This window comes from Gymnoscopelus microlampas, assembly GCF_963454915.1.
Source record: "Gymnoscopelus microlampas genome assembly, chromosome: 10".
NCBI classification, from domain to species: domain Eukaryota; kingdom Metazoa; phylum Chordata; class Actinopteri; order Myctophiformes; family Myctophidae; genus Gymnoscopelus; species Gymnoscopelus microlampas.
This window is the reverse complement of record NC_139947.1, coordinates 50,286,717-50,310,502: the sequence shown is the minus strand read 5'-3', so window position 1 is coordinate 50,310,502 and position 23,786 is coordinate 50,286,717. Positions and strand designations below refer to the sequence as shown.

At 42.9% G+C, this 23,786-nt stretch overlaps 2 protein-coding genes across 3 annotated transcripts in view; both read right to left on the bottom strand.

Moving 5' to 3' along the window:
* Positions 1 to 3,313: 3,313 nt before the first annotated feature.
* Positions 3,314 to 23,786, bottom strand: part of LOC311053451 (YTH domain-containing family protein 1-like) — a 229,503-nt gene continuing 209,030 nt past the window's right edge. The window contains exons 2-8 of one of the 2 annotated variants that reach the window (XM_084068984.1): positions 15,098 to 15,411; positions 13,144 to 13,171; positions 12,413 to 12,507; positions 10,472 to 11,809; positions 6,724 to 7,236; positions 5,727 to 5,771; positions 3,314 to 4,280 (exon numbers count right to left, since the gene is read on the bottom strand). In XM_084068984.1, coding sequence (XP_083925110.1) covers positions 4,254 to 4,280; positions 5,727 to 5,771; positions 6,724 to 7,236; positions 10,472 to 11,809; positions 12,413 to 12,507; positions 13,144 to 13,171; positions 15,098 to 15,127 — 2,076 coding nt within the window. In that variant the 5' untranslated portion in view covers positions 15,128 to 15,411 and the 3' untranslated portion in view covers positions 3,314 to 4,253. Of the gene's footprint in view, positions 4,281 to 5,726; positions 5,772 to 6,723; positions 7,237 to 10,471; positions 11,810 to 12,412; positions 12,508 to 13,143; positions 13,172 to 15,097; positions 15,620 to 23,786 lie in introns of those variants that run through there. The other variant, XM_084068985.1, reaches the window with a different exon arrangement.
* Positions 15,387 to 23,216, bottom strand: LOC311054284 (sodium/potassium-transporting ATPase subunit beta-1-interacting protein 3-like; the record flags this gene model as incomplete). Its single annotated transcript, XM_084070160.1, has 6 exons — positions 23,110 to 23,216; positions 21,568 to 21,705; positions 20,014 to 20,094; positions 19,321 to 19,524; positions 18,578 to 18,638; positions 15,387 to 15,478 (listed from the first exon to the last, which is right to left on the bottom strand). Exons 1-6 carry the CDS (start codon positions 23,161 to 23,163, stop codon positions 15,387 to 15,389), a joined length of 630 nt encoding a protein of 209 aa, XP_083926286.1. The 5' UTR covers positions 23,164 to 23,216.

The window sequence follows — 23,786 nt, the reverse complement described above, 5'->3', positions numbered from 1 at the left end:
ACGAATAAAAACTAGACTAAAATGTTAGTGAGGGACTAGTGGATAAGAGATACAGTAGAACTAAAATACAGTCATTTTATGTTTGTTTGCGCTCTGAAAATAGCAGATCTATTTCAGCATGCAAACAAGTTAAGTGTAAAATCAGCCATTACAACGCCATCAAATACATTTGATTTGACTAAATCAACTGTAGATTTAGTCGATTGTAATCTTATGACATTTAGTCCATTGGTTCTCAAAGTGGGGTCCGTGGACCCCCAGGGGTACTTGAGGGGGTTCCAGGGGGTCCCCAGCTAAATGATGGATAGGAACCAAATGGACCCTTATGGGCCTGTAACTCTCAGAGTTAAGTTAACATTGATTTTACAACATGAATTGGGGTCCCAGAGATAGAAATGGCATTAAATGGGGGTCCATAGCCCTAATGCATGTCAAACTGGGGGTCCTTAAATTTTATCTTTTCAAATGGGGGTCCGCGGGCTAATAAGTGTCCATTTGGGTGTCCTTGACATGAAAAAGTTTGAGAACCACTGATTTAGTCGACTAAAACTAGACAAAAACTAAAACATTTCAGGTGACTAAAATATCACTGAAACAAAATGGAACTTTATTCAAAAGACTATGACTAAAACTAAATCAAAATTTGCTGTCAAAATCAACACTGGTTGCAGCTTGTTCGGTTCTTCTCTCAGTGGTTCTCAAACGTTTCAGGCCGCAATAAAACATGCTGGTCTCTAGCCCAGGTAAACAAACAAATAATAGCCACAACCAACAGATAAGTATACCTTTAATAATGACCATGATCAAATCTAAGAATGTTGATAGTGACCTTTGATACAATGCATATTTAATTCAGGGGTGGCATAAAGTTATTTCTTTCTTTCTTTTTTCCCTCATAAATTTTCTATACTCCGATACCATTATATAATCTGATCTCCTCCATAATCAAACTCTAAATCCTCTCTCTTTGTCTTACACTCTTGCGCACACACGCACGCACGCACGCACGCACACACACGCACAGAGTACAGCAAGCAGCTCTGAAAAGAAGTCACACACACACACACACACACACACACAGATACCATATAGACAATTCTCTGGGGCTTCATACACTTATAACAATAAATCATCAGTAACATTAATTTGAAGGTTAAACATTTGAGGCGGTCTCTGTTAGCATTGCCAGTACATTAAAGCTTAAATCTGAAGAGGGTGAAGTGAAAAGGGTTATAGCCATGAAAATATCAACATTTAAATTATGTTAAACAGGGGAAAAAAGCAACAAAAACAGAGCGTGGCTTGGTTTTTAAAAAAGCGGTACATGCTACATTAGCTCCAGAATTACATAAACAACGACCCCTGCTGGAATGGCAGGGAACTGAGGGACAAAAAAAAAGAACAGCTACGGTAAGATTTGAAAAAGAAACAAAGGAAAACAAAAGGTTGTTTTTGTTAGTTAATTAAGAAAGAACCTGAACTCAAAACAGTATTTTTGCATTTCCATCCCATAAATAAGACGCCTTGGTCTCTAGATAACATCTTTTCCCTGAAAGCTTCTTGCTGACACACGTTGAGGTAACAGTAACAGCAAAATTATTCTTAAATTTCATTTTTAATGCCGTCTGTTGGAAAGAAACTGTTAAGGCTCCGCTCTGGAAAACAACAAAAATATAAAAAAAAAAAACACAACCAAAAGGAAATGTCGTGTGCCTTCACCCGACCATCATCATCATCATCATCATCATCATCATCATCCTACATTTAAAAACAGCGGGTTTTAAACCAAGTGACACATCAGGCTGTTCAAAATAACCTCTCATATATTCATGTCTTTTAACGGTCACAACCCTCCACGCCCATCATTTCCATGCGTTACTGGAACTTTCAGCGTCCGCCGAGTTTATATAAGACCCCCGCCCTCGAATGGACGAAAACTGGGGTGTTTTTCTTTTTTCTTTTCTTCTGATCAAGGAAAATACGACTGGCCACGTTTTACAGATAGCAGACATTTTTTGTCAATGAAGTGTTGTTCACTCTTAGGGATGAGTAACCAATACAAGAAGTTTTTTAACATGTTTTTTGTCCAACACAGACCACAAGGTGAAACACTCACTCACTGAGCATCAGCAGCATGTTGTCAAGAGAGGGTTGAAAAAAAAGAGACTTCGTGCACATTTTTCTTACCTTTAGTAATTAGTAAAGAATGACAAATTTTGGGAGGGGTTGCAACTAGGGCTGGGCCATACGGACTCAATTAAATATCACAATATTTTTTTTTTACCAAATACTAACTTAAGATGTTAGCCCATTAAGACCGGGAACGCATCTGTGTCATTTTAAGATTTCTTTTGGCTATTCAAAAACAGCAGATCTACAAGCTCATAGCGCGGCACCGAGTGCCGCGCTACGAGCTTGTAGATCAGCTATTTTTGATAAATCGTGAACATTTGTGCAAATCTTTGAATATATATATATTTTTAAATGTGTAACTCAAATCTTTTGGTCCCTGGAACAAAATATTTTACAAATGTTCGCTTTAAAAAATACATATATATATTCAAAGGTTTGCAAACATTTTTAAGATTTTTCAAAAATAGCAGATCTACAAGCTCGTAGCGCGGCTCCGAGTGCCACGCTACGAGCTTGTAGATCTGCTATTTTTTGAATAGCCAAAGTATAAAATGATGGCTATAGCTAAAATCGAAAAAATGACACAGATGCGTTCGCGGATTGGGTTAATCTGCATCACAGTTGCAACACCCTAAATCGACAGCCTAGTCAGGAAATGGAAAAAGCCCCTATCTGATTGCAATAAACGACGACAAACTCACCAATATTGCATCTGTAAGGGATAGCCTGGGCTGCTATCCTCTTTGTGTCTGTCAAGCATCTTTCATAAAAATGAAGCAACTTTCTGTCAATAAACTCCATGCAGTGATTATTTTAGAGTTCGGAACCACCAGTTTTCAATAACTCGACGTCCTGTTGCCTCCTGCATACCACGTGCAATTTGGAAACAGGTGGTGTATGCGGGACATCGAGTGATTTATAAGGAGCGCGTCCAAACTCGAAACACATAGAACAGGGGTCTTCAACAGGGGGTCCGGGACCCTTAGGGAGTCCTCAGAGCTACTATAGGGGGTCCGCCAAATCTTTGTGTGAGAGGATTCTTTTTTTTTTTTACATCAACCACTTGAACCCTAGCATCCCTATTCTGAGGGGAACATTAGCAGAAAATAGCAGATCTACAAGCTCACAACGCCTCGCGCTGCGAGGCGTTGTGAGCTTGTAGATCTGCTATTTTCGGCAAAGAGGTATAGGTGTAGAGGGAAAAAAGAGAAGTTTCATCTGAAACACAATTTCATACAATACAGAGGGGGTCCCTGCTTGATCTCTCTCTCAGCTAGGGGGTCCTTGGGCTGAAAAAAACGTTGAAGCCCCTGATATAGAAAAAAAAGTTTAACGACAGCCAGTTGCACATAACATGACGGTGGATTTCTACGAAACAACGTTTTGACACAGACAAACAGGATAACACAAACTGTCAATATTCAGGTGCAATATTGATGAGTTTATCGTCATTTCATGTGATCAGATATAATAGGACTTTCCTGTTTCATGAATGGGATGTCAATGGAAGGTGTTGCAAATTTAACGACGCTTGCGGCTATAACCAAATACCTCAATATCGATACCGTAACGCTAATATAAATTTGCAAGCACATTCGAAAAATAGCAAAAATAGGCTTTTCTACAACCTCACTGATCACCTATTTTTGCTATAAAAACAAAATAATGTATAAAATAAGGCCTAAGTGATTAAAACCAGGGAAAATACGACACTTAAGTATGTCATATCACAACGATATCTAGTCTCATATCACAATATCGATATAATATCGATATATTTGCCCAGTCCTAGTTTCAAATAAAGATATATATAAGGCAAAAAAAAAAAAACCTAAAATAAAAACATAGGGAAAAAATTAAACGATGAAGCAGATTTGGACCGGTGGTATACTGGCTTCATCCCTGCATGATTTCCTCTCGTAGAACTGGCAACCACACGCACGGTGGCCAAAAAGTTTGAAATGGGTCAAAGTCACCAAAATTAAATAGAAAAAAAAAGAAGATTCGTTTTCAATTTCTTTATGTCCTCTTGACTTTTTGTTTTGTTTGTTTAATCTAACTTTCATTATGTCCGTCCGAGCACAACTGTCGGTCAGGCTTTGAGGAGCCCACACAGTCCTCTACTGTTTACTTCGATTCTGGCGATCCTTCAGTGGAAAGGGGAACAAAATGAAGGCAGATTATGAAGATGTTTCAGGCTGAATGAAGCCTCATTTATACTCTGTATCACAGTGTTGATTTCGTCGACTAAAACTATGACAAAAAATGTTCGTCGACTACCTTTTTTTTCACTGACGAAAACGAAATAGAAACTAAGCTATGATGACTAAAACTATGACTAAATATATTGACAATTTCGTCAACAAATAAAAACTAGACTAAAATGTCAGTGAGGGACGAGTGGAGAAGAGATCCAGTAGAACTAAAAGACAATGTGTTGTTTGGTTGCGCTCGGGAGTTGCGCTATGAAAATAGCAGATCTACAAGCTCACAACGCGTCGCGCTGCGACGCGTTGTGAGCTTGTAGATCGGCTATTTTCAGCATGCAACCAAGTGTAAAATCAGGCATTATGACGCCATCAAGGCACCGCCGACATACATTTTAGTCGACTAAATCAACTGTAGATTTAGTCGACTATAATCTTATGATATTTAGTCGACTAAAACTAGACAAAAACTAAAACATTTCAGGTGACTAAAATATGACTAAAACTAAATGGAATTTTATTCAAAAGACTATGACTAAAACTAAATAAAAATTTGTTGTCAAAATCAACACTGCCGTATCACCACCGCTCCGCCACAAATAGCAGACCTACAAGCAGTGTTGCCAAGTCTGCTTATTATAACGTTGCCGTCAGGCAGAAACCTCTTATTTCTACATTCTAGAATAGATATTCTAACATTATCATTTTTCTTTCCGTAAATTAACGTCCTACTTGATCATAGTCAAACGTCACACGAAAGCATCAAAAGTAGCAGATCTGTAAGCTTCGTGCTTGTAGATCTGCTTTTGAATTTGAATCCTCAAAAGTAACAGTTTTGGACATGTGAGGTTTCCACCCGACAGAGGAGATAAGCAATGTTTTTCTGTATAGTCGCTTGTCAAGGACCCCCAAATTAATATGTATTTGTCCACGCCCCCCCCCCCCCCCCCCCACACACACGTATATTGTGCCAGGGACCCCCATTCAAGAATAGTGTTGTTAAACATGTCTCAAAAACATTCCAAATATTTCAAAAGATTTTCAAGACTTTTGAAAATAGCAGAACTGGCATTTTCAAATAGCTGATGTCTATATAGGGGTTAAAGTCAGTAAGTTTTATGCTACATTAACTTAGTTTGCTGGGGACCCCCCTGAGTGTGTGAGCATGCATCTATAGTCGTTACTTTTGTGCTCGTTTTCGTAGACCTATCCGCTTCGTCCACTCGCAAAATCTGGCAACACTGAGGTCTGCTATTTTCGCCGCGTGACGCCGTTGTGCGATGAAGTATGAGTGGGGGCTTTATTCAATGTCAACGAAATCACAGAATGCAGCTTTAAACACAGCTGTTACACAACAGAAGATCAGTCAAAAGAACCATTGATTACCTGATCAAGTCGAGATCGGCTTTGTATTGGAGCAGGTTCATAGGTCTGTTGAATAAAACACACATCATCTCATCACAAAACACATCTATGCAGGGATGAAACTATCCAAGGATTTCTTGCCGATTATCTCCATTAGTCGTTTTCATTTTATTGTTTATATACGTATGTATAAACTATTCAACGTGGAAAAATGTGAACAGATTTTTTGTTTTTATAATCGATTAAATTTACCACTTGTTGTGCAAAAATACATATAGTTGATCTACAAGTTCACAACAAACACGCATCTCGACACGCTTGTAGATTGTAATCTGCTATTTTCAGTAGTTAACAAATTTTCATTTTTGTTAACTACTGGAAAAGAAAGACAGATTTTATTCAAATATTTTTTTCTTATATAATTGATTAAATCATTTCAATTAAGCGATGCACCACAAGAACAATATCATCAACTTTGATAACACAACACTATAAAACGAGTAGTAATTATCGTTGGCTCTCCAAATCCATCTATGGCCTAACACATGCACTTAAGTCTCCTGTCTGCATTTTGTACAGTACTGACGAAGAATCTGTCTGTTTTCTTGATACCTCTTTGAATTTTAATAAACAGGTTTGTAGTGTAGTGAAGGGCAGTGTTTTTCAGCTTAGAACCACCACCAAATTGAAGCCGGTTTTACTTCATTTGAATCTTGACCATCAGGTCAATAGTTGTGTCAGATCCTGTGTCTAGGTGAGCCTTGACCTTTAAACCAAGGTTAACACCTGACACATTCTAGGGTGACCATATTTTCAAAAACCCAAACTGGGGACACTTAATCACTTCAAAATCACTACTTTTGACAATCTCTTTGCCAACCAAGTGGTATTATTATTTTAACTGTGGTGAAAACCGGGGACATTTGGAGTGTTTTAGAGATATCTGTCGGGGACTCAGGGACACCCGGGGACAATCCCGGGTACTCCTGGTTCACCACAACACATCCGAGACGATTACCTTCCTCACCACTTCCTCCTCCTCCTGCTTCTTCTCGTAGTGGGAGAAGTCGTCGAAGATGGAGGTGGTGTGTTTGTAGGTGGCGATGATCTTCAGCACCTGCTTGGCCTTCTCCAGGGGAACCTCCTGGGTGTCGCGGGAGTTGGTCACCGGCTTGTTGTCGTTGTTCTCCAGGCGGATGTGGCGCAGCTGGCTGTTGGGCACGTCCTTAACGAACAGCCAGGCCACGTCGAACTTGCCCTTCCACTTGTCCTGCGCCCAGACACCGGCGCTGGTGCCGTAGTCCACGGGCGAGCGCATCTCCGCCACGCCGCAGAAGTGGCCGCTGCCGTTGACGCTGAACAGCAGGTAGACGGGGCCCTTGGCGTTCAGGGAGCGGAAGGCCGAGTCCAGCCGCTTGTTGCCGTGCTCCGTGCTGCACCAGATGGAGTACTTGATGGAGCGGTGGATGTCGTCCTCCGAGTAGCTCTTGATGATGAACACGCGGCCGTTCTTCAGGTTCCACTCGAACTCCTTTCGGGGGGGGATAGGGGGGGATAGGGGGGAATATGGGGGGATGGGACCACATGGATTAAAGATAGTGTAAGTGATATTTTTTGATCAAAACGTTTTATTTTTTCAGTTGAAGGGTTAAAGCTCTATATTTTCTAATCATTGCTATTCGGCCAATCAGAAGAGAGTACCCTTTTATAGCTTCAATTTTTTATAGTGTTTCAGTTCCAATTTTGTCTGCTCACTTCTTTGTGTTATCACCTCCAAATGTGTAAATTGGTATTCCCACCTGAAAATGCATTTTCTGTTTAATAAAGAGCTGGAGAGACAAGGAGACTCATGTTACTGAACAAACACTCTAGCAATGAGCACTATCAGCATATAGAGCCATTTAATCACTTACCCTACCCCTACCAAAATAAAATCTCACCACAAAAATGTTGTTAGGCCAAGTCCTAATCTGTGATTTGTGAAACAGTGTGAAAGCATCCAAGTTTGTTCGTTTCTAAGAGTTTGCCTCTTAGAACATGCACACATTTATCACACATTATTACACGGCTTGGTTGAGTGCTTGATTCTGATTGGTCAATCGCTGAATTTAGCGGTGTGTTATTTCTGGATAATGACCGATGAGCTCTATAACAGACCTCTGTCTAATCAAAGACTCAGAGCACCTGGTTCATATCAACCTGGGCTGCTTGATTTTGTGCCGTATCCAACATGACAGCCATGTAAACAAACACACCATGTCATTCACAGCTAAACATTGCTCTCAAGAATGTTTTTGAAAACATTTGAAGTGAGAAATAGACGATGCAGTAACCAAAAATGTATTCTATTTGATCAGCACTTCCTTGTTATCCGAGGGGACCGCATTGCGCCGGGCGGACGGCCAGCAACACTTATGGAAGAATACCAAAACGCTCACCCCAAAACACAGTCGCCCCGGGGGCAGATCCGGTGGTATTCACCTGGTATTCACGGCTGGTCCACGAAAATAATGGGGGCGAGCGTGTTTTGGGCCGGGTCTTCCGGTTACCTTATAGAATACTTTCATTGCTGTAAGCAAGGAAATACTTCGTTTTGTTGTTACTTTTGGGTCAATCTATTAATTTATTTATTAAGTAGCCATAATAAGCGGGATAATTGCCGGGTAGTCATTTTCACACACACATACAGTACATGGACACACACAGACCGTTTCCGTCTAGCAGTTTGCATGGGATGTTCGCAGACGAAGTAGCTAAATTTTTTCCCAGGGAATATCTCACTTACAATGAGATTGAGCAAACCAGTGAACTTGTGTGTCTCTATGTGAGGGTATTGACTCAGTTTTGGGAAAGGTTGTCTCGCACAGAGCCATCTGATCGGGTCTGGACCAAGGGGCCAGCCTGACATATTTACAATGAGGTTGATACGGAAGAGAGACAGTTCATATGAATGGCCTGTAGGTGGCCTGCAGGTGTCAGAAAGAACATTCTCTCATTGTAAGCGGATGGGTTTTTGACGAACTTTAGACTAGATTTTCTTACCTTAAAAAAAGATTGTCATAAATACTATATGCTACCAGTCGCTAGATTAAATTCTCCTTTCAATCATCATGATATGCGTTTTGCTAAATTATAGTCCCATTTATTCTAAAATTGACGATAAAGTAGGCTATGCTCCAGGAGGGGCGGGATGATTTGATTGACAACCTACACAACCAATAGCATTCATTCCCCGCCCCCGCTCTGGATTGACAAGCTACCCAACCAATAGCATTCTTTGGGGATTGTTTTCCGGTTCCCTGGTCACATGTCTGGTCTCAAGCAATAGCGTTTGAGTTCCGACGTGCCCAATGGTATATATTAAAGATGGCGGATTGTACGTTCCTGAACAATCGGCTTCATTCACGGTCTGTAGAAACCAATGGGTGACGTCACCGTTCCCTTCGTCCATTTTTTTTTACGGTCTATGGTCTGGACTGGCTGAGTAAACAGGGACTAGTTATCGTCTCCCTCAGACCGCATGTACTTCCAGGATAACAGAGACAACAGTCGCAAAAGCTTTGTTATTTTGAGAGAGAATTGCCCCACAATATGAATAGCTTTTAGATTTTGATTGTAACTGTCGTATAATCGCTATATTAGACTCCAGGTTGTGCTTTACCACCATTAATGGCACTTCAGTGATGCTCTATGCACAGCAGCCATATTGGAAAGAAATTGGGCCTCTTCCTTACTTCCTTCACAGGTGTTACCAATGATTCTAATGAAGGCTCTGTTCCATTTAGTGTAGCACAGTGGTTCTCAGACTTTTTGATTTCAAGGACCCTCAAAACTCTCAGAGTGTACAAATGGAACCTTACAGGTCCATTTGGTTCCATTTGTACACTCTCAGAGTTATACACCCGTAAGAGGTCCATTTGGAACCCCCCTCAAGGAACCATGAGGGGTCCCTGGACCACACTTTGAGACCCACTGGTGTAGCAGAGTGTTTCCTTTCCAGTGAGCCAAAATGCACAATATCAACACCCTGACTCTGTTTGACCAGAATGGAACAGAGCCTTCAATAGCATCATTGGTAACACCTGTGAAGGAAGTAAGGAAGAGGCCCAATTTATTTAAAATATGGCTGCTGTGCACATAGACATATAAAGGTAGACGCCTCCTCTAACTCTGAAGCGTCTGTATGGCGGACGCGCTTCCGCTTCTGGGGGGGCAGCTGGAAATGTCTGCGTGCGTCACAGAAGGGGGCGTTCAGTAGGCCAATGAGAGGCAGGTGGGGACGGGACAACTAGATTCTGACAAGTCCTGGAAAAGATGGGCAGTGATTGGCCAGTGCCCGTTCCCCCCGTTCCGGGGGGAACGGGCACTGGCCAATCACAGCGCGTATGGCGGCCACCATACGAAACAGGTCGCCCCAACGAACTGCAGAGGCCAATGAGGTATCTAGGTTTCTATATCTATGGCTGTGTATAGAGAGCCTGTTGTGCCAATAACGAACGCTAAAGCACATCCTGCAGTGTAAGGATAATTCCTTTTAACAGGTCGTTCATGAAAGTCCTTGCGGTCTTGTTTCCAATGAGAACCTGTGAGCAATTAGGGGTTAAGAGTCTTGCTCAGGGACAAATTTCATTTCATCGACACATATGCTGGCCTGGCCTGGAATCGAACCTGGGGCAACCAAGGCTTCTGGCTCCCTAGGCGGGCTCACTAACCACTCAGCTATGGCCGCCCCAATGTGTAACATTACTTCATCGTCCCGTCCTTACCTTGGGGTTGTAGCTGTGGTTGGCTCGCAGCTTCTCCAACACGGGGTGGGAGGGGTCCATCCCCGGCCCCCCCGCCCCCGGCGGACCGCCTCCTCCGTTCCCGACGCCGCCCCCTCCGCCCGCCAAGGCGGAGCCGGCGCCCTCCAGGCCGCCTCCCCCTCCTCCTCCGTAGCCCGGGTTGCGGTTCCGCGGGGCGACCCAGCGGGTCTGGGGGGGCGGGGGGTGGGCCTGTGAGCTGTGGTTCTGGTAGGACTGCTGCTGCGAGTGGTGGTGGTGGTGGGCGGGGGGAGGGGGAGGGGCCTGCTGCATGGCCATCTGCTGCACCAGGGACTGGGCCTGGTGGGACTGGTGGTGCATGGACTGCTGCTGGGGGGGCGGCGGGGGCAGGCCGTGGTGGTGGGGGGGCGGCAGGTGGCCGCCGTGGTGGCCGTGCATCTGCGGGGGCGGCGGCTGGTGGGCGTGGTGGTGGTGGTGGTGTTGGTGTTGGTGGTGGGGGGGCAGAGGGGGAGGGGCCACCTTGGAGCCCCCCACGGAGCCCTTGTTGTCCCAGGTGCCGATCTCCATGTTGTGTTTGATGATGGGGGGCGGCGGCAGCGCGCCGCCGGGGAGCGGCGGCATGCCCCCCCCTCCCCCGCCCGGCTTGTTGCTCTTGGTCTTGATCTGCGTCAGCTTGGCGGGTTTGCTGGCGATGGCGGCCCACGAGGTGGGCTTGGGCGGCGGCATCCCGATGGGCGTGCCGCCGCCGTTGTTGCCCAGCGGCAGCACGCCCACGGCGGCCCCCACGTTGCCGCCCCCGCCGCCCCCCCCGATCACAGAGCCCACCACGCTCTTGACCCCCCCGGAGCCGCCGCCGCCGACCCCCGTCACGTCCCCCACCCCGCCCAGCTTCAGTCCCAGCATGCCTTGCTCCAGGCTGTTCATGCCCGGCGCTTTGCTCAGAGTGTCGCTGTGGAAGCCCGTCTGGCCGTCGGGCACCAGCGTGCCCCCCAGGGAGCTGGGCGGGTAGCTGTAGCTGCCGCCGTACGCCGAGCTCTGCTGAGTCTGCTGCTGCTGGCCCTGCGAGTTGCTGGTGCCCCAGGCCGAGAAGGCCGGGTTCTCGGGGAAAAAGTTAAACCTGTGGGGGTAGATGCTGCTGCCCAGGCCCCCCGGCTGGCCGAACACCGTGTCGTGCATGAAGTGGTGGTCTCCGTTGCTGAGCGGGGCGTAGGGGGTCAGGTACGGGATCGGGGGGTCTCCTCCCGTGGACCAGGGGGCCTCGCTCAGAGGGTACGGGAATCCGATGGAGGGGGCGTAGTAGCTGGACAGGTACGGGTCCGTCATGGACTGATAGCTGTTATTCTGGACGGAAAAAGAAGGTTGTCGTCATTATAGCCAGAATGATGACACTTTTTTATTAAATAAAAACTAAATAAAAACTAAGCTATGATGACTAAAACTAAGACTAAATATATTGACTATTTCATCAACAAATAAAAACTAGACTAAAATGCTAGTGAGAGACTAGTGGAGAAGAGATCCAGTAGAACTAAAAGACAAGTCATTTTATGTTTGGTTGCGCTCGGGTTTTGCGCTCTGAAAATAGCAGATCTACAAGCTCATAACGCGTCGCGCTGCGGCGCGTTATGAGCTTGTAGATCTGCTATTTTCAGCATGCAACCAAGTCTACAGTCAGCCATTACAACGCCATCAAGGCACCGCCAAAATACATTTTAGTCGACTAAGTCAACTGTAGATTTAGGCGACTATAATCTTATGATATTTAGTCGACTAAAACTAGACAACAACTAAAACATTTCAGATGACTAAAATATGACTAAAACTAAATGGAATTTTATTCAAAAGACTATGACTAAAACGAAATCAAAATTTGCTGTCAAAATCAACACTGCCGACAGCAACGATTATTCTACAACAGACCAACAGAACCCGACTGTTTCCTACCTGATTGGACTGTCCAGTGAGATAGGGCTCAAAGTCGCTGTCATGTACTGTATCCTTCTGGTGGAGGGAGCCATTCTGGACCGAAACGGGAAAGGCTGTAAGAATAAGAACAATATGAAATCATTATCAGACAAGCAGGTGTGACGTAGCATAAATCAGGGGTCTTCAACAGGGGGTCCGGGACCCCTAGGAGGTCCTCAGAGTTGCTACAGGCCAGGGGTCCACCAAATCTCTGAGATAGGATCATTGTTTTTTACATTAAACACTTGAACCCTAGCATCCCTATTCCCTATTCTAAGGACAACTTTAGCCAAAAATCGCCGATCTACAAGTAGATCGGCTATTTTCGGCAAAGAGGGGAAAAAGAGCAGACCAAGTACAGAGCGATGGAATTTTGTTCTACTCAGTCGGTGTCTCACATGTACAAAAGTATTAAATGACAATCTTTGTATATTTAAGTTGTTTGTCATATCTGCCCTGTGCAATTTTTGATTACGAAGCCTATGTTCAATGCCAAACTCACAATTAAATCGCTAATTGCAATCATTTGAGTATTTACATTTTTTTGTTTCTGGTATGACCCGGCCAGGTGGATTGAACCCCGACCTCCCACTCTCAGGCTGGACACTCTGACCACAAAGCCACTGAGCTGGATTCTCTCTTGATAAACATGTCTTCTGCTGAATGCCTACATTGTTAAATGTAAATTGTGAGAAGTGGGTTTTCTTTACCTTTACTGGCATCTTGTCCTTTGGATGTCTTGGTGGTGACCCCGTTGAAGAACACGTGCGAGAAGGAAGATGAAAATAATTAGTTAGTCGTGGGGCTGCTAAAGCACAAAATGTTAATAATGACAGCATCATGAATCACTGTGATGCGTTGACATTTACAGGTGATTCCGCGTGCGTGTACACACACACACACACACACACACACACACACACACACACACACACACACACACACACACACACACACAGTGAATGCTGCGATCCCAACTGAACAACAATCGACAAAACCTAATAGTGATTATTTTATAGAATATATCAATTTATATATAAATAAATTGTGATATAAAATGTGATCGTCAGTATCAATATTTCAGAACTTGGAGGTTGTTTTAAGAAAAAAAAAACTGTTCAGTCACTTTGCAGGGTCTACTAGACAGACAGACACAGACAGACAGACAGACAGACAGACAGACAGACAAGACAGTCAGACAGACAGAATCTGGTCTACTGAAAATGGTAAAAGATTTTGATTGAAATGCAATCAAATCTCTAAATGCAATCAATTGCAGCCTCTATGTATTTGTTAATTAATGCCAGTAGTTCATAATTAGGTCGCCTGCCTGGCGACCTCCTCCTGGCATCTATAGGGTGGCATGAGGGTGGCATCTAGGGTGGCATGTATGCCCTGCATGTACACCTCTGCAGTAAGACGGTGGTGTCACTTGGCCAAAATAAAAAGGTGTAAAAGAACAGATCTACAAGCAAACGACATGTTGTTAGCTTGTAGATCTGTTCTTTTACACATTATCATCATCAGGGGGTTTCGTCCCCTGATCGCTCTCTTGTAGATCCATTTTGACAGATACAGGATAGGTGGGCACTGAGGACATCTGGGCACCTCCATGTAATTGGCCATTTTGTCCAAAATGTTAAAAAAATGTATTAATAGAAAAATGGTCTTAAGTAATGTAAAGTATACATGATGTGAACATGCACGGTACATCATTATAATAATAATAATGATAATATTAATAATAATAATAGTAATGTAAAGTATAAATAATGTTAACATGCACGGTACATCATTATCATCAGAATAAATGTCATCCTTCAACTTCTTGTTGATGCCCTAAAATGACTGGATATACAGGTTTTGTAGCAATTGTAGAAATATTAGACCTTAATTGTCGAATGAGTAAGCAAGTTCTAATCATGCATACCTTACTTAACTTTATTATTTTTTTAAATGTTTTAACATTTTGGACAAAATAGCCATTTGTACATCGAGGTGCCCAGATTGTCCCTAAGTGCCCACCTATCCTGTCACCTCCGTCTCGACCACCTGCTCTCTCTCTCTTCCATCTCATCTCAGTAGAAACATGGCCAAACAGGCCCTGAAAACACAACAGATCTCCTTCCATCTAAACCATTGGTTCTTTGGGGGGGGGGGTTCAGGGGGTCCCCAGCAACATGTGCTAATATAGCATCACAATAATTTGAACCACCACTTTAACCTTTCATACTTTGGCTATTTTTTTGGAAAATCTTGAAAATGTGTGCAAACCTTTGAATATATATATATATATATATATATATTTTTTTTTTTCTTTTCTTTTTTTTCAAGCGAACATTTATAACTCAAATCTTTGTTCCAGGGGGTCCCTGGAACAAAACATTTGAGATGAGGGGTCCGCGCGGGGCCAGATACACATCATTTAGGGGGCGGGTGGTCCTTGACACGAAAAAGTTGGTAGAACCACTGATCTAAAAACATGTAAAACAGGGGTCTTCAACGTTTTCAGGCCAAGGACCCCCTAGCTGAGAGAGCGATGAAGCAGGGACCCCCTCTAAATATTTGGCGGACCCCCTGTAGTAACTCTGAGGACCCCCTAGGGGTCCCGGACCCCCTGTTGAAGACCCCTGATGTAAAACATTAAAAAACAAAGCATCTCACCTGAGGGTCAATACTAGTGGCAGACATCATTCACATCAACACAAGGCGTCGGTTGAGATCCTTCACGAGGAGGCAGAGAAATCAGATCCACCAGACCTAACACACACACTGTGTGTGTGTGTGTGTGTGTGTGTGTGTGTGTGTGTGTGTGTGTGTGTGTGTGTGTGTGCGTGTGTGTGGCTAAGGAAGGTTGTTTATAAGGTAATCCTGCAGCTCAGGGTTCTGCTAACAGCAACACTTAGCATCCAGAGGCTAGCAGAACCTGCCTTTAATAATATAAAACCTCCTCCTACAGCAGATCAACAGCCTGCCTGCTGGTTGGCTGGTTGGTGGATCTCTCCCCCAGGGTGATCCAGTCAGTGATCTGGTGGTGATCTAGTGCTGCAGACAGAGCAGATCCAGAGGGGTGTAGTAGTATTATTATTGTTGTTGTTGTTGTTGTTTAGAGCCCCAGGCTGCTGGTTGAATTCTCTTCTCTGTTCATTTGGCCCAACAGTTCAGTGGCTCTGCTCATCACTTCCCCCTTCGATGGCACCGACTAGCCCCGTTGCCAGGTTTTGCGAGAGAAACAAGCAAAAACCGCCGCGGGGGTCTAGGGCAGTGGTTCTCAAACTTTTTCATGTCAAGGACCCCCAAATTGACACTTATTAGCCCGCGGACCCCCATTTCAAACGATATGCCACGGACCCCCATAAGAGAAGATTGTTTACGGCTCTAGCAGTGATTCTCAACCATTTTGACATGCATTAGGGCTACAGACCCCCATTTAATGGCATTTCTATCACTTGGATCGCAATTTATATTGTGAAATCTATGTCAATTTAACTCTGAGAGTGTACAAATGGAACCAAATGGACCCGTGTGGTTCCATTTGTACACTCTCAGAGTTACAGACCCATAAGGGTCCATTTGGTTCCTATCCATCATTTAGCTGGGGACCCCCTGGAACCCCCTCAAGTACCCCTGGGGGTCCCCGGGCCCGGACCCCACTTTGAGAACCAATGGTCTAGGGAAACGAGCCCCAAGAGAAGCGACTATACAAGAGGCCTAGCAATCTACGAGAGTTGTATGGTCTACGGGGTATAGTGCTGAAAGTCCCTGTGTTCATGGGGGGTGAAATTGTGGAATATTAAAATCCATACACATCTTTTATGGGGGTCTCTGGGTAAGGGGGGGGCATGGAAATGTGTGAGGATCACTGGCTTAAACAACATTAGGAAACAAGCCAAAATAAGCAACTACACTTTAGAAGCAAGCCTAAAAAGACATAACCCGGGCAGACAACTACATTTACAAGCAACTCTACAGAATAATAAGCCCGAAGTCACTTATAATAAGCGGACATGGCAACACTGGTGGCACCAGCATCCGGGAGACACGCACCGGACGTGACGTCAGTGACGCGAGAAGACTCCGCCTCTCGGCTCTCACGCAGAAGAAGTCGTTCATTTCCATAGAGATGGACAGACAGTCAGTGGTGGAAAAAATACTCAATTTGTTTTACTTAGGTAAAGTCCGGAATAAAAAAATTACTTGAGTAAAAGTACACAAGTATTGGTATCAAAATGTACTTAAAGTACCAAAAGTAAATGTACTCATTATGCAGAATGTCCCATTTCACAAGTAGCCTATGTAAAATTAAAATATATAATAATCGTTTGAAAATAGCAGAGCTACAAGCTCACAATGCGTCGTGATATGGCCTATACATTAATATCATTATTGATTATATTATTTTATATTAATTATATTGCATGAATTAATATAATAATATAATATAAATATTGAATACATATAATATAATGTAAAACGACATAATCTATATAAAACAATTATGATTATAATACAATAAATAATACATTTAAATAAATAATAAATACAAAAATAACATACTTAATACGATATGGCACATAAATTACAACATAACACATATCAGTGTTGTAGAACAGATCTGTTTATTACACAGAAACACACAGATTAGAGTTATGTGATTGAATGGTCACTTTGCTCCAACTCAGACCATGTACAGTATTCTAACAGTGGTGGGGAAAGTACTCACAGTCACATTTTTTACTGAAGTAAAAGTATCAATACTGTCTGCAATATATAATTACTCTGTTAGGGCACGGTCCCACCGCACTTTTATTTTACCTCTGGGGCGGAATCTGCCAATGCTTTGTCAATGCAAATGTGTGGATTCATGGTCTTGAATGCATCCATGCATTTGCATTGACAAAGCATTGGCAGATTCCACCCCAGAGGTAAAATAAAAGTGCGGTGGGAGCGCGCCCTTACAAGTAAAAGACAGGAATTCAAAATGTACTTGAGTAAAAGTACAAAAGTATTGGCATCAAAATGTACTTAAAGTACCAAAAGTAAAAGTACACATTGTATTCGAAACGCATGACTGTGTTTGAATGCTAATGGCCTCATCTGTTGCATGTGCACTCTCTCTCTCTCTCTCTCTCTCTCACACACACACACACACACACACACACACACACACACACACACACACACACACACACACACACACACACACACACACACACACACACACACACACACACACACACACACAGACACACACACACACACACACACACACACACACACACACGTAGTATAAATGTATTATTACAAGGCTTAAACATAATGGATGCACATACAGGTATAACAGAGTAGATTCAGATGAGGTCCGGTGCAGAGGTCATTATAAAGTCCTCGAGTGGGCTCTAGGGGGTCCCCAACAAAATGAGGAACAGATGAACCACTTTGACCCCATTTTGTACTTGTACTGCAGATGTCATCTCGCAGATCTAAACATTTCCTAAACATTTAGACATTTTACAAATCTTGTTTTATGGGGGTCCCTGGAACAACATCTTTTCAGTTGGGGGTCCCCTGCCCAAATACATATCATTTTGGGGGTCCTTGCCAAGAAAATGTTTATTTTCACATATTAAACAAAGCTATTCTGCCCTGAACCCCAAAAAGCAATGGAATTGCAGTGCTGTTTGATCTGCATCCGTCACCATGTGGACTGTATGGTCCACTCCTTCCGATGATCTAGAAACAACATTCAATATGAATATCATTTTGCATAGATGGATGATGTTTTGAGCTAAGCAAGTAAATGTACTTTGTTAATTTACACCACTGTATGAAATGCATATCAAATCAAATCAAACTTTATTTATATAGCACGCTTAAAAAGGACTGTAGTCGACCAAAGTGCTGTACAGGTCATATGAGGAAAGTAAGAAGGAAAGAAACAGTACCTACCAACAACCTCATGTTAGAAGAGCAACTTGGATGGATGATGAAATTCAACTGCAAAATTTCAAATTGCCAAAGTTTAAATAGGACTGAAGTGGTTTTGTAATAATAGTAAAAATCTACAAAGTTACTAGTAACTAAAGTTTTCCAACAATTGTAGTGGAGTAAAAGTACAACTGGGTTTGAGTGTGATATACTTACAGCTGTCGTCCTGGTCTGGGAATGTGCTGACTACGTAGCAGGCGTAAACAAAGCCCAAGAGCTGTGGAAGAAATCAGCGTCAAACCTCCATCACAATAAACGCTTATTTGTGAGCATTTCTTGCTCACAAATAATGATTGACAGAAATGGACCCTAATGGGTCTGTAACTCAAAGAGTGTACAAATGGAACCAAATGGACCATAAGGGTCCATTTGGTTCCATTTGTACACTCTCAGAGTTAATGTTATCAAATGGGGGTCCGTGACCTTAATGCAAATCAAACTGGGGGTCCTTGAAATTAAAATGTTTGAGAATCACTGATAAAGTCGTAAAACATCTTCTCTTATTATGGGGGTCCCTGGCGTATCTTTTTAAATGGGGGCCCGCGGGCTAATGTGTCAATTTGGGGGTCCTTGACATGAATACGTTTGAGAACCAGTGCTTTATAGGCTACTATTGCTAATTACTAACACAATATAGAGCTATTTAACACTTATTTTAACAAACAAACAAACCACTTACACCACCTTTAAGTGTGTTCATATTTTACTCAGTACTCACTGATAGCTGTACAATGCAGTGATCATATTTAATAATAATAATATTTAATACTCACTGATATGAGTAGCTGTACAATGCAGTGATCATATTTAATAATAATAATATTTAATACTCACTGATATGAGGAGCCGTACAATGCAGTGATCATATTTTAATAATAATAATAATATTTAATACTCACTGATATGAGGAGCTGTACAATGCAGTGCAGCACCTCAATGTATTGATACTCCATCCAGCAGCTGACGATAGTGATGAGCTGTGGGTTCTCCTGGCTCTGCTGCCACCCGGTGGCGTGGATGTCCTTGCTTTCGCAGCCCGGGCCGTGGTCCCTCCACCAGGAGTGATGGGAGGAGGGGACCCCCAGAGACAGGATGTCACTGTCCTAAAACCCAGGAAAAAACACTTTTAGTCATAGTCTGTTGAATAAAATTCCATTTAGTTTTAGTCATATTTTAGTCATCTGAAATGTTTTAGTTTTAGTCTAGTTTTAGTTGACTGAATATCATAAGATTACAGTCGACTAAATCTACAGTTGATTTAGTCGACTAAAATATATTTTGGCGGTGCCTTGATGGCGTCGTAATGACTGGAAAAAAAAGTAACTGAAAATTGTTAATACTCCAGTAAAGTAAAACAATATCTCAAAATTGTAGTTAAGTACAGTAGTTGAGTAAATGCACTCAGTTACTTTACACCACTGCCAATTTCACAAAATGAATCAAAATGTCTAAGGGAGAATATTTATCAAAAGGAAAACATAAAGGCATTGTGTGGTGTTCCAGGGATACACGGTGGAGCAGATAGAAGCGTTTGTGAAGGTAGTAGTTTAGTCTCTCTAATTATCCGGCTCCTTCATGAGCATTAGTCCTACCTTTGAAAGGTCTCCCAGGTCTAAGAAGAGACAGCTAACAAAGACATTCCACCCAACCCACAACAACGTCCACACCAGGTACTGCCAGAGAGAGAGAAAACAAAGAAAAGATTTAGTAATGAATGACAAACAAGATTTTTTTTTACAAAAGTTATGATCTATTATTGTTTTCAAGACAGCAACATTTAAGCAGAGAGTGTAAAAATCATCCCTTAAGGGCAATTTATGGACCCTTTTACAGGTCTGAGGTCCGAAGCGTGCTCAAGTGGTACAAAGCTCTAGTTTTAGTTTTCAGAAAAGGAATGGAGATAGAAAGAAGAGCCAGGAAAACAGGATAGAAACAGATCATCACAATGTTCCTAGTAGTTACTTACTAGTGGGTGCATTTCTCCTTTCCGACATGTCGCCTTTCCGACGTTGACGAACCCTATACCTAACCCTAACCCTAACCCTAACCGCACGCGGAAGCCACTAGTCGGAGTGGTGAGATGTCGGAATGGAGAGTGAACACCGTCACGGGTTCCTAGTTCAGACAGGAGATGAAGCTACCCTCACCAACACAACATAACGTAGTCGGTTACTGGACGGTACCAAACAGAATCACTCACAAATACGACATAGTGTGTAGTGGTGAGTACTAAATAGTGTTGATTTTGACAGCACATTTGTATTTAGTTTTAGTCATAGTCTTTTGAATCAAATTCCTTTTAGTTTTAGTCACATTTTAGCCACCTGGAATGTTTTAGTTTTAGTCGACTAAATATCATAAGATTATGGTCGACTAAATCTACAGTTGATTTAGTTGACTAAAATGTATTTTGGCGGTGCCTTGATGGCGTCGTAATGGCTGATTTTACACTTGGCTGCATGCTGAAAAATAGCAGATCAACAAGCTCACAACGCGTTGCAGCGCGACGCGTTGTGAGCTTGCACTTACAGGGCCACCTGTAAGTGCTCTTTTAGAGCGGTTTTGAAGGAGAGTAGGGATTTACACTCCTTTACGACTGTTGGTAGGGCATTCCACATTTTTGTGGCATAGCAGGAGAACAAATTTAACCCCTTGTTTGAGCCAAATATGGGTTGAATTTGATTAGTGGAGCTCCCTCTGGTGTTGTGATTGTGGACTTGATTGACGTTTGTAAAGTAGTTTGACAGGTAAATGGGTGTCTTTGGGGTGTAGTGTATCTTGTAGACCAGGCCCATTGCAAGTTGCTGTACTCTGTCCTCTAACCTGAGCCATCAGACCCTAGAAAAAGCTGAGTTGTAGATGTAAGGCCAAGCAGTAGCCTGATCAGTTTGTTTTGTGATGTTTGGAACCTTGTTTTTAAGGCCTTATCGGTGTTGTGGTACCATGAGGTGCATGCATAGTCGAAGTAACCTTGGATGAGTGCTCCTGTTACTGACCAGAGAGGAGATCCTGTACAAACATCTTGTTCTTTGGTTGACTTCATTTTATCACTGGAAAGATTTGCCTCTAAAATGGAACCTATAGGTAATTAACATAATGTGGTCGGTACTGGAGGGTACCAAACAGAACCATAATGATGGACTCACCAGTACAACGTAACGTGGTCGGTACTGGATGGTACCAAACAGGCCCAGGATCACCATGACGATCTGGAAGAAGTTGACCATGATTGGAGCCCACTGGTATCCCAGGAAGTCAAACACCTGCCTCTCTACCGCCGTGATCTGAAGAGAGCAACAGAAAAGGTAGTTGTAGTTTCAACAATTGTTTATACAATGTTTAGATCAGTGGAGCTGCCTCTGGTGCCTCTAGTGTTGTGATTGGGACCCCCCCCCCCAGATCACAGTCTGGGTCCCCAGATCACAGTAAAGTGACAATTTAAGGACTTTTAAGACCTTTTTAATACCTAAAAGAAAAAAGAAAATAAATGAAAAATTACCATTACTGCATCAAAAGTAATCAACAAGCTTTCAACGCGAGGCGTTGTGAGCTTGTAGATCGGCTATTTTCACAATGTTTATCTGTGGAACTGAATAAAACTAAATGTAATGCTTCAACTCCCACATTCCAAGTGCTTGTCAGGGTGGGGGGTCCCCAGTTCAAATATGATTATTTTGGGGGGTCACAGCCTGAAAAGGTCGAGAACCACTGCTTTAGTAAACAAAAAAGTACATTTTCAGGTCTGGACTCGGGATGCCAATTTTATCCAATCAGCAGAGCGAACTGATACACAAGTGACATTGGAAGTGATGACACAAAGAAGTGAGCAGACAAAATAGTAAAATAGTCAGTAATAGAAAAACTATCAAATTGAAGCTAATGAATGGCTTCTCTCTCCTGATTGGATGAATTTGGCAACCTATAACTGAAAATGTGTTTTGTGTTTATAAAAGAGATGGAGAGACAGGGAGACTCCTGTTACTGAACCAGCACTCTATCAGAATATAGATCTTCAACAAAAACGTTTTTGTTTTAACCAAAGAATATCAGTGACACTAATATGAACAAATAGATTGTTGTTCATAATATGACCAACACAGAGCAACACATATTATGTGTTGTCATGGGAACAGAGTCATGGGGGACAAAGGGGGTCAAGGCGGGGGGGGGGGGGGGGGGGTGGTAGGGTGGGCCAGAGGACAAAGTAGCTGATGATGAAGCCCCCCCCCACGCCCCCAGGGTAGAAGAATGGAGGGGGAGGGGGAGGGGGGACTCTTTCATGTTCTAGCTTTGACTACAAACGTCTTTGAAAACAAAGTCAGACTCTGCTGACTTTGTCTTTTAAACTCCATTCTAGGGAGAGACTAGATACCACATTCATAATATAACCTTTCAGTTCTCAAAATGAGTGATAATAAATACATACATACATAAATAAATAAATATGCTATGGTGGAAAAGAAGACGATGAAACACACTACAATTAGCCTCATTTCTTTACAAGTAGCCTATCACTTTAATCACGTTTTTTGTTTTCGAAGGAAAATAATAATAATAAATATAATAGACTAATAATCTATATTTATGGCAAATGTCGAAGAAAGTTGTATTATTTGTCTTGTACATTTGCAGATGTTTGTTTACAGGCTGCAAGATGAAAGATGAGAGATAAGATCAAAGCATCTCACCAGCTGTAGAGTACAGAGGAAGATGAGCGAGCATCGTCCCGTACAGCAACCCATCTCCTCTCTGTCTGGTCCTGTTCTTCTTCTTGTTGTTGTTGTGTTCTGGTCTGTTAACCGTCTACTGATGGCTGTGTGTGTGATTCTAAACACACTGAATGATCATCACATTAACACTGAGAGGCTGATGCTGCGCGGAATCCAGTGAAGACCGGCTGCTTCCATTGCAGGACTGTGTGTGTGTGGGGAGACGGGACGCACAGTGGATGAATTTAAAAGGAAAACACTGAACACACAGAAAACACACGACGTCTCTCTGCTGTGTATGCACATATGTGGAGGAGGAGGAAGGTGGGGGGGGGGGGGGGGGGGGGGGGGGGGTGCAGGAGGAGGAGGAGGAGGAGGAGGATGCACGTCTCCTGATGCCCTGATTTGCCAATAGAACACAACCACCTTAAGGAGAACTACTACTAACCATTGCGTGTCCCGAGTAGACCTCTAGACAGACCTACTGCACTGCACATACAGAGTTGCTGCCTTTATATTCATAGTAAATCTGAGGCTTTTTTTGTATAGGCTACTATTTAAATAGTTTTGAGAAAACAGGCTGCTATTTGTAATTTGTCCCAAAGTGACTGCTAAAGATGTACATTTTGCAGTCACTTTGGGACTGCGTTTGGCCC